This window comes from Pseudopodoces humilis, chromosome 4 (genome assembly GCF_049639895.1).
Source record: "Pseudopodoces humilis isolate 2021_Gansu_Grassland_sample_001 chromosome 4, ASM4963989v1, whole genome shotgun sequence".
NCBI lineage: Eukaryota > Metazoa > Chordata > Aves > Passeriformes > Paridae > Pseudopodoces > Pseudopodoces humilis.
The window spans coordinates 27,621,967-27,635,951 of NC_142203.1; the positions used below are offsets into that span (position 1 = coordinate 27,621,967).

A 13,985-nucleotide genomic window follows, 5' to 3' on the forward strand; every position below is an offset into this window, starting at 1 on the left:
TTTATCTGCAACAAAGGTTGAAGAGGAGGCAAGAAAGGAATAGGTGTACAAGTTCTGTTCTAATAATGCTCAAAAGGTATCTATAGCATCTCTTTATGGGACTGTCCAATCATCTCTTATGTAATATGAATACACAGTCCAACACAAGTAGACTTGTCCCTTTCCTTTTCCTGTCAATTCAGAGTGAGACAAAGATTTCGTGAACAATGAGCCTTGACTCATTGACTTTGTTTTGGCTTTTATCAGAGTCCAGCATTTTAGAGACCAGATGCCCTACAGAAATACCAGTGGAAGCAAAATCACCTATCTCTCTGCACCTTCAACCAATCATCAACTCCAAAAATCATTTACCCTGAAGAAACAAAAAGCAGCCAATGCTTGAGGAATCAGACCCATTTTTCACTACACAAAATATATGACACTGCTTCCTCTGATACTCTCTTCCTTCTTGCCATATAATCAAAGTCCTGATTAAAAATGTAGTTAATGCAGCCTTTCTACATATTAGAGTAGAACAGAAAAGTCATAGAAGCTATTAAACAAAACACAGGTTTGTCCAGATAAATAGCCATCAAGTCCGAGAGTAAGGTATTTCAAAGGTCTGGAAACACTGATGGACACAACCTCCTTGATGCATCATCTACCAATTAATCGCAGGCCCTAGCTGCCTATAAACTCCAAAATATTGGGCTGAACTAATCTAAACGTATGGCATTTTTCTTGTTTGTTACTTTTCAGGGCCAGCTAATTTACAACTTACATTTCTTACAGCAAGCTCACAGCTTTTCCATTTGAAAGCAGTAAATCAGGACCCATTAATTAAAACTGCTTAAAATCATGCAAGTACATGACATTTCTGAAGTATAACTTTTTTGTTGTTGCATGCAGCCACAGCTAAATATTTATGCTGTCTACACTGCACAATGCACTCTTCCACTTTCAGCAAGGATACTTCAACCTACTTGTGCCACTCTTCAGAGAGAACATTATAAAAGGAAATTTGTGAAGCTGTTAACAACTCTCTCATCTGGGCTGTCTGCTTAAATAACAGCAATGTTTATTAGCTATATGTAGTACTGAAAACAATACTTTTGAGAATAATTCACTTCACAACTTGTGAGTTTTGGATGAGAAATCAAGAGAAGGTGGGAGGGCTAAGTTCACTGCATTCCAGACTCTCCACTGTCTTGAACATAAATGTACACACTAGGAGAGCAGTGACTAGTTTTACTTTCCATCCATTCTGTATCTGTCTAAGTAGCTGGACAAAGTGTGAAGTCGTACAAATTTGATTAGCTTTCAAGAAGGTACTAATGCAATGCTGATCACTCTCCGCGATTAACCTGAGGAGCTCATCAGGGACAAACATTTAAGGCTAACAAACTCTAACATACCAAGCAACCACAGTTAACATTTCATACACTGCATACTATTTCTGATCCCTCCTCCTCCCCACCTGTTGTTCAACAGCTTTAATGTCCTTAAATATGGGGGAAGAGAATACGGTTACTCCAAGAATGAAAGGCAATTTATGCTTTATGACTTCTTCCTTTACACTTACCTACACTTGTAGGAAATATATCCTCATTGTTGATTTGCACCTCGATCCAGTCCATGAGAAGATTCATATATTGGGGTGCTGGCAATGCTGTGGGCTTCTTGTACCTCAAGTCATCCTGCCACCGGTACTCATACTTGGGGCCTCCAGACATCACTGGGCAAGTCCTCTCCGTGCAGAACTCACAGATAGTTCCATAAATGAGGTTGATCCTATTGAAGAAGTCAACAACATGAACAGCCACCCAGTCATTCTGGTCTTCACCACTGGGCAACTGCACAGCTGCTTTCAAGTCCACGCCCGAGTTGAGAGATGCTTGCGCTCGCTTGTGAAGTTCAAACCTCTGGGTTCCAGGTTCAAACTTGCGTTTTGGGCGGAAAGTCTTATCTTTATTAAAGACTTGCTTGAGTGCTATGGACATGTCTGCTAATCTTCTGCACTGAAGTAGCTGGCAGGAAAGCACGTCTGAGACTTAATGCAAGTATCTGAAGACAGCTGCTCTCTATCACAGGCTTTCCAGGCCCAGCTCTTTTTCCCAGAGAAGCTTGTATCAACTTCAGAGCAATTTATTAGCTCTTCCTCTTGAAAGCCTCCCTGAAAGTTTCATTTCCCTAAGGATATAGAAATGATACACATCAATGGCAAGCTCAAGTCTGGTCTTGTCAGTTTGCTACTGTTTTACCAGAATTTTCTAGCAATTACAATAGGAAAAATAATATATAACAAGCAAGCCTTAAAAACTGCCCAACCCCTAATTTGAAGATTTAATTTTTTTTAAGTGTCTCATTTTTGAAGTATTAGGGAATTGACTTCTCTGTTCTTTTTAAATATCTACCCAAATAGAGGCTTTTAAAGATGAAAATTCAGTACCTCTTGTATGATCTTCAAATTTCAAAACCAACTTTTTCACTTTACTACATTTTTATAATCACTGCCTAACATTCAATATGTGCATATAAGTTCAGTAGAAAAAATACTATGTGACAATTTAGAATCTTGATCTAACTGCTCCTAGAGCCACCAATCTAAGTATTTTTATAGCTTCAGTGCTCCTCTCTGTGGGAAAAAATTAATTAGCAAGAAAAACTTATCCATATCTGTTCTCTGTTTTAAATTATTGAGGTATTTGCTTTTGCAAACCACATAGAACCTAGTAAGAAGGACAACTATAGTATTGCACAGAAATAATTCCTGTCTCCCACAAAAATGTATAGAGATTACTACTTTTATTGACCCACCTTCAGAAATTCACTAGTGGACTTAGATTTCTATTGGATTGTGTGGACCTAGCAATTAGCAATTGTGAAGCCAATTTTTTATAACTTTATTCATCTTCTTTGCAGGGGAATACTTGGTACTGTTCTTACAAAAGCAAGAGCACAGACTTTGTGTTGTTTCATCTAACCTAAGCTGGCAATTGAATGGTTTCAACAGTGAGCCTGACTGAACAAATAAATTACTGCATTAGAGCTTTATTTGCTCTTATATATACATACACATGAAAAATAGTATATTATCATTAAATATATACACTTAGGAGAGACAGGATAGATAGATGCTGTTTCAAATAAACTTTTGTTTCAGTACTGAAGATTTTAATAACAATTTTAGAGAGTAAACATTTCATTCTGTGCAATACTTAAATTAAATAACACAATACGTGTTAAATCTGCATAGAAATACAAAAATCCTCCCCTACCAGTTCTTATGGGATTATCTGTGTTCTACTGTTTCCCTTAACAGAAATCACATCCATGAAAATTTTACTAGGCAGTGTGTGCCTAGCACTAAATTCTTTTGAAGACAATTGCCTAAGGCATTGCAGAGGGGAAAAAAAGAAGAAAGCTGTTGCATTCTTCTTAATAACCACAAGAAAGCAACACCTACCTTAGCAAAGAGAAACCTGGTGTGCTAGACTCTGTGTCCACACAATAGGATGTAAGTGCCTCAAAAAATCCTCTTCCGAATATGTGAAAGACTAGCATGCAAGCTAATTTGCTGTCAAGCAGCAATCACACAGAATCAGCTGAGAAGTGCTTGCTTCAACTTTTCCTGATGGCACGATAGAGGAATATTCCAATCATGACCTCATAAACAGTCATTTTTTTCTGTATCTGCAAATCCAAGAAATTATGGAATGAACTCCACTGAATTTATTGTCATATCTGACATGTCCCTTGAGGAATATTCAAAGACAGAGATACTGAATATTCCAGTCCAGAAATTCTTTCCCTGACAAAGGTCAGGGAAAGAAGATTTTAAACAAAAATAGCCTTGGAACAGTTAAGTGTCATTGGCAGGAAATGAAGGTACTTTTAAATAGTCAACTTTGCCCTACAATTTGTTGTTTAAAGCTTTCAGCTCTCAAATACTCTGTGGCAGCCATCTGTATTTGTTTATTTAAAAGCCCTTAAAAATATAGGTGTGTAGTGCTGCATAGACTGAGCCTGTGACTGACGCACTTGGAGATGGCAGGGAGCCAATGTCCCAGTTTGCAATAATATGCAGGTTAAGTCCAGAATTTTACAGCTCAGGTAACTTCCCCACATTAATATACCTGGTGTTCTTCTGTGGTTTGACTCCATCACCTGCAAATATTCACCAGAACATGCAAGGAGTTTTATTTAAAACAACAAGCTGAGCACCAAATAAAACTCATCTTCAAAAGAGACATTTTGAAACACAGTACTCACTGCAATTAAAGCTCCTTCAAGAAAAACAGAACATACTGTATTTATAAGCTGTTTTCTACTAAATACGCAAGCATAATTAGTCACATTAAATAATGTTTCATATATAAATAATACTCCTTTCCATATATTCAGGAAATCTGTATAAAATCAATTAATTCAGAGAAAATTCAACCAAAACATCCAGCAAACAACTCATCATCTCAAGTCTTATGTTGATGTTGAAAGTCTCTGTGGAAGCACACACAAATTCTGCTTAAATTCACCTCAAAGACTCATCCAAAAGATTACTCTACTGTGCCACTAGATGAAATTATTCAACTCACCAGGGCAGAATCAGAACAAGCAAGAATTTCCTATACATTTTGGGTCTGGAAAATCTTCTGTTCAGTATCCTGCAATAAAAGCCAAGGCTGTGCAATGCTAGGGGATGAAGACTTGCCTTCTCATGTATTCTCACATTTAAGAATGCAAAATAGAAGATTCTAAGACCTGACCTTCACGAAAATACTAGACTGAATCAGCCCTTTGAAATACTTTTTTTGCATCCTGGTTTTTCATGGTATTTGCTATCTAATTAACCATTGTCTTTACTCAAAAACTAGCAGAAATTAACAAAGAAGTAAGAATTTAGGCTTTGTCTAAACATTTACAAACAACATCACTACTACCTCCCTGGAATAAAGAAGCTTTCCCTTTACTCACAGGAGACAAAGGAACATACCTTATTTTCAGTAGAGATCAAACACAGACATTTTAGGTTTGGATCCTTCCAAGGCTGACGCTAATGGGAGAACTCTAGCCAAAGTTGTTGGGCTCTATGAGCATCTTTTCTGCTTAGGTAATAAAGTGGCAGGTGTTAATGGTAGTAGGTAGAAGGTAGTAGTGGCCACTCCTTTGCTTAGGCCTGAATCACTAATCCCTTGCAGGAACTCAACTGCCTTTAGACTTCCAACTTCCTGTACTGTGCTTAAATCAACAATTATGACAACAGTTTTTTCATTCATCACAAATCACATACTGTCATTTAAAACCTTGTACGGGGGAACTTAAAAATCAAAGCTATTGATTTAAAATTGCATAACATTAGCAAAATGAAAACTCATCTGATAGCTTCAACAACAAATGATAAACAAAATCTCACCATTTTTAAAGCATTGAGAATGTAACTTGCCTTGCCATTCATCACATTTGCTTCTATGACAGTTTACACCTTACAAGCATGAAAAATGCTTTGAGTTTCATTATCTCAACTGGTCTTGGGAGAATTGCTTCAGAGCTGAAACACTGTGGGCAATGTGGTATGGATCAGACTGAGTCATAACTCCTTGAAATCTGTGGTACAGTAGAACCCACCTTCATTCCATATAAAACTAAATTCGTCTTTTGATAAGAGATACCTTGTACTTCACAAGGTATAGTAATGCTAGCAGAACTGCTCCTGTCTTACACTTGTGTCAAAAGTGATAAAAACTGCCTTCTAATTTTTTATGACAGGTTCTGACTATACATAAAGGTATAAAGAATAATATTATCACTCATGGCATTTCGCTTAATGCAGTGTCCTGCACGTCCCTCTGAACTAAATGACTGTTCTGGTATGGACAGCTCAGAGAGGTAATTCCTCCCAATGACTCAGTTTCTCTTCTTTTTTTCTAAGAACAATGTATTTCTGGGACAGTAACTGACTATTCCATGGCACATATAATGCAGATGGGTGAATTCCCTTACTGGAAGAGCCATGCAGAGAACGGTAACCACAGATGTGGAGATGATCTCAGGACAACCAGACCTCATAAGCTTCATCCATGGCATCAGCACCACAGTGACCAACACTGTCTTCCAGTTTGTGCACAGAGAGAGATAAAAACTTGGCCTAAAATCAGGTATATCAATATATGGAAATAATAAACCAATCCTACCCATGAAGATACCATTAAAAAAACCCACAACAAACAACACATCATGACCAGCATCATATCAGAGCCACTGCTGAGTTAAAAGCATGCTCTATCATTTCCCCATGCATTTTCTACTAAATCACAGGTAACTAGAATGTTAAATGAAACACTGTTTATAGACACGTACCTTTCATCATGATATTCTAAGGAGAGTTACACAAGCTTTAGAGGTCTGCTGGGAAGGTAGCTGATATAAATCCTGTTTTATTAAACCAGGCTGTGAGGAAACATGACTTCCCCAACAAAAAACACACACAGACATGTCTATCCAGCGATACACAATATGAACACCATCTGCATCAACTGACTTCTAAATTTCTATATTTTCTTTTTAAAACCTAAGTCTCTTTTCCTCATTCTTTCAGGAATGATACTTAGTGGTTGAGTGGCAATATCCTTTCCTCTAAGGCTGATGGGATTCCTTTATGCTAGTAACTACAATAACGACGCTGCAGACTCAAGACACTCAAGTGGATTAGAAAGATGCCTTCTCACAGTCAGAAACACTCCTGACAAATAACATTATCCATTCATTTGACATGCAATAACTACCCTTTGCTTTGTCTGGGCACGGGAAAAAAAAAGGAGCAAGTGATTTTTGCAAGCCTAACAAAAACCCACAATTATAAACAATCACAGGAATCAGCACAGTGTTTCCATAATCAAAGTGTTAAGGCCCAATGGAGCAAATGTAAATAACCTTTGATACTTTTCTAATGTAAAAGACTGGAAAGGGTAAGCAAGATACAATAGATAGCTGTCTTAAAACCTGTATGCTTTAAAAATATCCTACAAAAATAGTGGGCAGCTATGTAACAAGAGATAAACAGTTGCTAAATTGGATCAGCCTAAAATAAATAATTTATGATTCTGAAAAAATACTGAGGTTTTCATAGGGATAAAATTGAAGATTATTATTTGGCTAAGGAACACAATCACTGCCATGATTGAGTAGGAATGGCTTGGGCTTAGATTAGGGCACAATACATGACATTTGTAGTAATTTTTAGACTAATGCCCTTAACCATAGCATCATATTTCCCATGAGCATGTTAGGTCATGTTAGGTAGAACTATTGCATTTATGTAAGTTCCTTTCTATACAAATGGAAAAGCCCATCTTTTAGGCAAATTGGTTGCACAAAACAATTAGAAGTTGACCTAGACAGCAGTAATTTCTATGATGAAGTGCATCAGCTGTTCAACAGCAGCAGAATCAGGTATGAGTGCTCAAATCTTTGATGGTAAGTGCTGTTCAATAATGCAAATTGAAGCATGTATTTTCTCAATGGGATAAATGTCTATGTTTTAACAGAAGACTTTCTGCTCAACTAGTACCATTCTAGTGCCTTTTACAGGTCTTAAATCCAATTACATCTCCTCTGAAATTCTGCAAAAGTACACTGATCACCACAAAGGTACCAAAAGTACCCTGACACTTACTCACTACAAGCTTATATTGGTTACAGACTCCATGGCATTCTAGTTAGGAATGTGGACTTATAATTTAAGGTAAACTGAAATAAGTATCTCTTAGAACTACAGCAAAGAAACTACAAAAAATAAATAACTTAGATTACACTGAAATTCAGCTTATATTCCCCTATTATCCACGAATATGAGGTCTTGACTCATTATAGACCCATAGTCATGCAGGGGTATTTACAGCTACATATTTTTTTCTGAAAAGTCAGTTCCTCTTCTCTCCTTTCATATTCCTACCTTCTTGACATCTCCCCTGTGATACCTGGTCCAGGCATTTATACATCCCCTTGCAGGGAGCTGTATGAGACTCACACGTAAACTGTAATAATTAAAAAAAAAAAAGGATTTTTCATCCCAATTAACTTCTTTGATCCCATTTGGTCACACAGGACAGGGAAAAGTACAACATAAGAAAAGATGTATGGAAGGCAGAGGATGAGACAGATGGACTAAAACCCCATGGGAGTGGTTATTTAGCCACAGCCACTTAAGTGAATTACAGTGTTTGCCATGACAATTTCAGATCTCCCGAACTTTCAAGTAGATTGGGAACTCCCTCCTATTAGCTCCCTTGAGTTCAGGCTACTAACAGAGTGACAGATCACAGTGGAGCAGGCAGTTCTGCCATTCCCTTTGAATGCTGTTTTTTTTCACTGCACACAGGTTTTTCCAGCTCTCTCTCTGGTTCACAGGCTTTTTTACTGGTCTGAGCTGTTGGTAGCATATGTGCAAGCACTGTAAATCCTGCACCACTAATCCTGAATCACTAAACCACATTCTCTAACTACAGAACCAGCCTCTGCTCTCAGTTATCAAGCCCCTGTTACCTGCTACATCCTTTCACCACCAATAAAGCAAAGCCTTTACAGCTGCATGTGCTTTGTACGCGGCTGACCATACTGTTGGACTTGGTGGGTCAGCTTACTAACTGCCTTATGAAGACCAATAGAGCCAGATCACTGACCCTGCTTCTGACAAAATCTCTCGGTCTCTGTGGACAGAGACTTCATGACAACAGTGGATGATTTTTAGGCTTTTGTAGTATGCATATTGCAGCATTTTCTGCAACAGAGACCAGTTATCCTTCATTCCTTCAAAATCAATATACTAAGATCAGGTAAAAGAAGTAAAAGCATTTAAATGAAGAAAAAGAGAACACAGATTAAATTACAGTTTGATTCTCTATTATAACATTTGTTTCCCCCAGATTGCTTAATTTCTGATTCCAAGCCATTTCTGATGATGAAACATTGACTAATATGCATTCAGTGGGAGCTATGATAATGAATTCAGAAAACAGAGCTAAAATTTTACTGTTACACTCTGAAAACTCTCCTTTACAAAACAATAAGATGTCCTTATCAAACTGTGGTTTGATCTCTGATCTGTTCAGCTTAAATCCTAAATCTACATTCTGGCACAACTGAGTAAACTTTGAGAGAGTTAAAATATTATTTCCTGCCCTCTCCAACACTATCAGATCATCCACACAATTCCCATATGAAAGCCTTAAACCAAGTCCACTCAATTCCACTGAAAAAATGATAGTTAGCTCATATGAGCTATAGGGAGCAGAAAAATGCACACACACAAAAATGTGATCTGAGACCTCATGTCAGAGCCTTTCTGTACAAGGCCTATCTTCTAGAAGCCAGCAGTTTATGTGCCCTAGAACTTCAGATACCCTAGTCTGCATGCCCTGGCCAAACTCAAGTCTTATTTTTGGACTATATCTTAGCTTTAGGAAACCACGTATGTGTTCTACTTTATGAAAAATGTCTAAATCATATATTCCATTTCAGTGACATTTCAAAAGCCACTCATTTTCTTGTCCAAGCAAAGCATGCAAAAAAACAGGCATACCATGGCAGAGTCAAGTTACAAACATTATGCTGGCAGAGGCAAATAGCTAACACTCCATGGTGAAAAGAGCACTTCCCACAAGCAAACACACTGAAAACAAGATGTAAAAACTTCAGCTGATACCCATTCAGACCCATTAGCCTTAGTCTGGCTTTTCCCCCCAAAGCTCAGGTTAATGTGGCAGGATGGACAGTAGAGACAAACTGTTGGTGACACAGTGCCTTCAGCAACTGTCCTAAGAAATTCATTATATCAGAGGTATTTTCTGAAGTAAAGATCTGCAAGGAGGCTATGACATCCTTACTTGGTGCACTGCACCCTTTCTTAAACACTGATAAATCTGAACATGAACATGATGACTTTCAGTTACAAAAAATTACCCTTAATTCCGTGTTGCTAAGAAACAAAACTCACCTAAAATTATGTGGGAGTCAGTGCAGCCCCTCAAATAACTAAAAAATTATAATTTACTTGTGAATATCTTCCAATTAGTTTTACCATAAATCTGTAACCTTTTCCTGAAATGGACCTCCAGCAGCTATAGGACTCACTAACTCATTAACTTTAAAACACAGCTCAGCATGAGTATCAGAAAAGCTAAGTGTATGAAATAACAGCAGAAGTCTACTTTCTATGGTTTGGATCAAGTGCCCAATATGGCAATACACAGAGTAGCAGCAACTACAGCTGATTATAACAAAATCACCTGAGTAGGATGGGACCCATCAGGATCATCAAGTCCAGCTCCTGCTCTGTACATGACATCCCCAATAGTCATAGCATGACCCTGAGAGTACTGTGTAAACATTTCTTGAGCTCTGTCAGGCTTGGTGCTGTGATCAGCACCCCATTCCAGTGCCCAACCGCTGTCTGGGGGAAGAACCTTTTCGTGACATCCAACCTAAACCTCCCACGACGTAAGTTCAGACCATTCCCTCAGGTCCTGTCACAGGTCCAGAGAAGAGATCAGTGCTGCCCTTCCTCTTCCTCTCATGAGGAAGCTGTAACTGCAGTGAGGTCTCCCCTCAGTCTTCTCCAGGCTGAACAGACCAAGTGACCTCAGCCACTCCTCATATGGCTTCACTTCAAGGCCCTTCACCATCCTCATGCCCTCCTTTGGACACTCTCTAACAGCTCAATGTCTTTCTTGTACTGTGATACCCAAACCTGTCCCCAACACTTGAGGTGAGGCAGCCTCAGGGCACAGCAGATTGGGACAATCCCCTCCCTTGCCCAGCTGTGGTGCTGTGCCTGATGCACGCCAGGACGGACATTTTAAAATTCATATCAAAGCGACAAGGGCAAGATATTTGTACAGATATTTTTTGATGAAGATATCACAGATTTATGATTTCACAGTTTATAGGTTGAGGGCATGGCGTAGCCAGAGCCTGCAATTTGGCATGTGACGCGATGCTTCAGCAGCATGCAGTCACATGGCATAGCCTCTGCAAGTGGTGATGAGTTCATAACTGTGTAGTTGTGAGATTTATGCTTTCAAAATTCAAAGAAATAAATCATCCACAGTGTTGATTTCTACATCAGTCAACTTGCAGGACCGAACTGAATTGATGGCTGGAGAAATTTTTCTCTGGAGAATAATTCTGATCCCCACCATGTAAACTTCAGCATGTTCAAACTTAACATTTGGGCAAAAAGACCTACATAGGGCAAAAAAAAAGAGAATTTGCTAGATGGAAACAATAACTGGGGTGGAGCAACCATCCACACTCCAGAGCTCTAAATCAGCCATTTTGAAAGACTCACTTGGAGGAAAAAACCTGTTTTCCTTGCCATCTGTGATACCTGAAATATGAAAGCAAGTAAAGGAAGTCAGAAACATCATATATCAAAAAACAGTATTAGAAAGAACACTTGAGCATTATAACTACCTCTCCTGCAGAATGCCAGCCCCCTCTCCAATGACAATAAAACTAACTGCTGCTGTAACAAGGCTTTAACGGGAGAGTTTAGCATAGCAAAAATGCGCTGCCCTTTAATGCAGTTTAGCAGATGGTGACTAGCCAGCATTGTATTGACTGCATAGCTCTGCACAGACTATAAAGTAACAGCACTAGAGGAGCAATGCCCTAACAGTATGCTCTAGTGAACAACTGTGGAATTGCCTTGTTCCCCCTACACACTGAAAAGTAACTTCCCAGTTTATGACTCTGCTTTACCCTTCTAGTGAACGAAACTATTTTGAAAGGCTTTTCTGTATCCGCTTAACCCATGGTGTGTTCAGAAAGAATTTAACAAAGCAAACAAAACTAATCACAAACTGATATGAAAGAAGGGTTTGGGTAGTTTTTTCTATATAAATTTTATCCATCTAGTAAAGCGCTTCATACACAGAAGTACAGAATTTGATTACTCTTTACAGCTTGTGGTCAGAGCAATTCTCACACAGTATGAGCTCTCCTTCTAACCATACACACAAAAAATTTACTGTAACAGAGTTACAGCACCAAGCTCTTAAAAGGTATAAATCGAGGAAAGCTACCTTCACTGCAATTTAAGGATCTTGCTTTTCAAACCAAGTTGCCCACAGCTGTGGCCAATAAATATCCAATACTACAAGAAAAGGAACGAAACTCGTTATTTATACAGCATATGGACATAACCAGCAAGAAGGGTTGAGTTCTTTCTCCTATGACCACAGCAAGCAGTTTACACTGAAGCAAAATAAATGAGTGCTCCTTGAGTGTGTGGCCACAGCTGCCAGCACACAGGGAAAGCACAGCTGACAAGCTCTGGAAGGTGTCATCGGCATTGCACTACATTGGCTCCCCACAGCCTGGCAGTGCTCAGTTTAGCTCTAAACAAAAGTCAATTGCTGATTTTTACCAAAAATTGACTGTAAAAGTGGCACAGTTTGAGTGCAGGAGTTGTCAGGTGGTTAAGCTTCCTCCTACAGAACTCTATGCAGCACGTTTCCCACACTATATCCCCAACAATTTCTGACCCAGAAAAAGGAAAGCCTGGTAGCTTCTTGGTTCTACTTGTACATTTGTGTGCAGCACATGCTGTGACTCAACAGGAAGGTCTTTGTCCCAGATCCCAATCAGAATACACCATTACAAACTTTTATTTGCTGCTCTAATTAAAAGGTCACTGGGGGGTTCTGTGGTGATGTTTTCTCAGGAAACCTTGAAACCTTAAGGCCACTTTCCACCATATTTCATCCCATGGCTTCACAGAAGAATTTTAGTGGGAACTGTTAAAAGCATTGAAATCTTAGCACTTTCCAAGACAGAGCACATGCTGGGAAAATATACTGCAGGACAGGCTGTCTTATCAAAGTCTCATCCAAACCAAAAGGTGGTTACTGTGATAACAGCAGTGGAGGAATTCATAGCATCTTCAGTGTATCATTAAACCATACAAATAACCAATTCACTGGTAAGATTCCTATTCTCTCAAAGTAAGATTTCTTAAGACTGGCACACTCAATGACACTTAAAGACATCAGAACCAGAGGCTGGTTCAAAGCAATCATAGCAAAAAAAAAAAACAAACAAACCCAAACCACCACCACTAAAACCAACAAAAAGCACCAAAGCCAAACCAACAAACAAAACCACCTGCCCAAGATATTGTCTCTCCACTCCCCACCCCCTCCCAAAAAAAACCAAAACAAAAACCCCAACCCAAAAAAAGTCCAAAAGCCAGAAGATCACTGAAGAGAGAAAACATGTGAGATCAGCAGGAAAAGCCACCAAAATTGTGGAGAAATCATTGGGGTAAACAGCCCTGTACTATGTGCATTACCTGCACTCAGTCTGAGTCTTCTATCTTAATCTTTTAACAGACCATCTCCAATTTCAGAATTTGAATATGTGGCACTTTTATTACGACTTCAGATTCCACTGGTGAAATATTGAGTTAAAAGAAAAGCAAGGATGGCTTCAAAACACAACCTTTGCAGATCATTTGGAGAACCTTACACAAACAGTAATTCATACATTCAATGTAATTGCATTTAGCTGTAGAAAAACAACAACAAAAAATATCCTCCCAAAATATCATTTATTGCTTGATTAGTGCCTGAAGTTTCTACCCTACTGCAGTCCTCACCTCACATCTGTGCATTCTTCTAAATGGGAAGCACTTGGATCAGCGACAGATTTTTCACCCGTTCATCCAGACCATGGCCTAGATGCTATGCCCTCTTTCACATCATGACAGAAACAAGAGCATTTGTTGTATTTTTGAATGTCCTCATGCCCAGGTTCTTTTATCTCCTTCCCTCTCCTCTGTCCTGCCAGAAACAAACATTCTTCAACACATAAAATAATGTGCTAGATCTTTTTTTCATTATATATTTAGCACTTCGTTACATTCTTGTATTATATTTAGTCTAACATTTTATTTTATCCATTAGAATTAGGTGGAATCTTTAACTACACTGAGGATACTGATTAAATTC

At 38.7% G+C, this 13,985-nt stretch overlaps 1 protein-coding gene across 3 annotated transcripts in view; it reads right to left on the reverse strand.

Moving 5' to 3' along the window:
• Positions 1-13,985, reverse strand: part of MOB3B (MOB kinase activator 3B) — an 86,201-nt gene that overhangs the window by 45,257 nt on the left and 26,959 nt on the right. For all 3 annotated transcript variants that reach the window (XM_088054548.1, XM_014258724.2, XM_088054547.1), the window contains exon 2: positions 1,562-2,169. In XM_088054548.1, coding sequence (XP_087910674.1) covers positions 1,562-1,979 — 418 coding nt within the window. In that variant the 5' untranslated portion in view covers positions 1,980-2,169. The remainder of the gene's footprint in view (positions 1-1,561; positions 2,170-13,985) is intronic.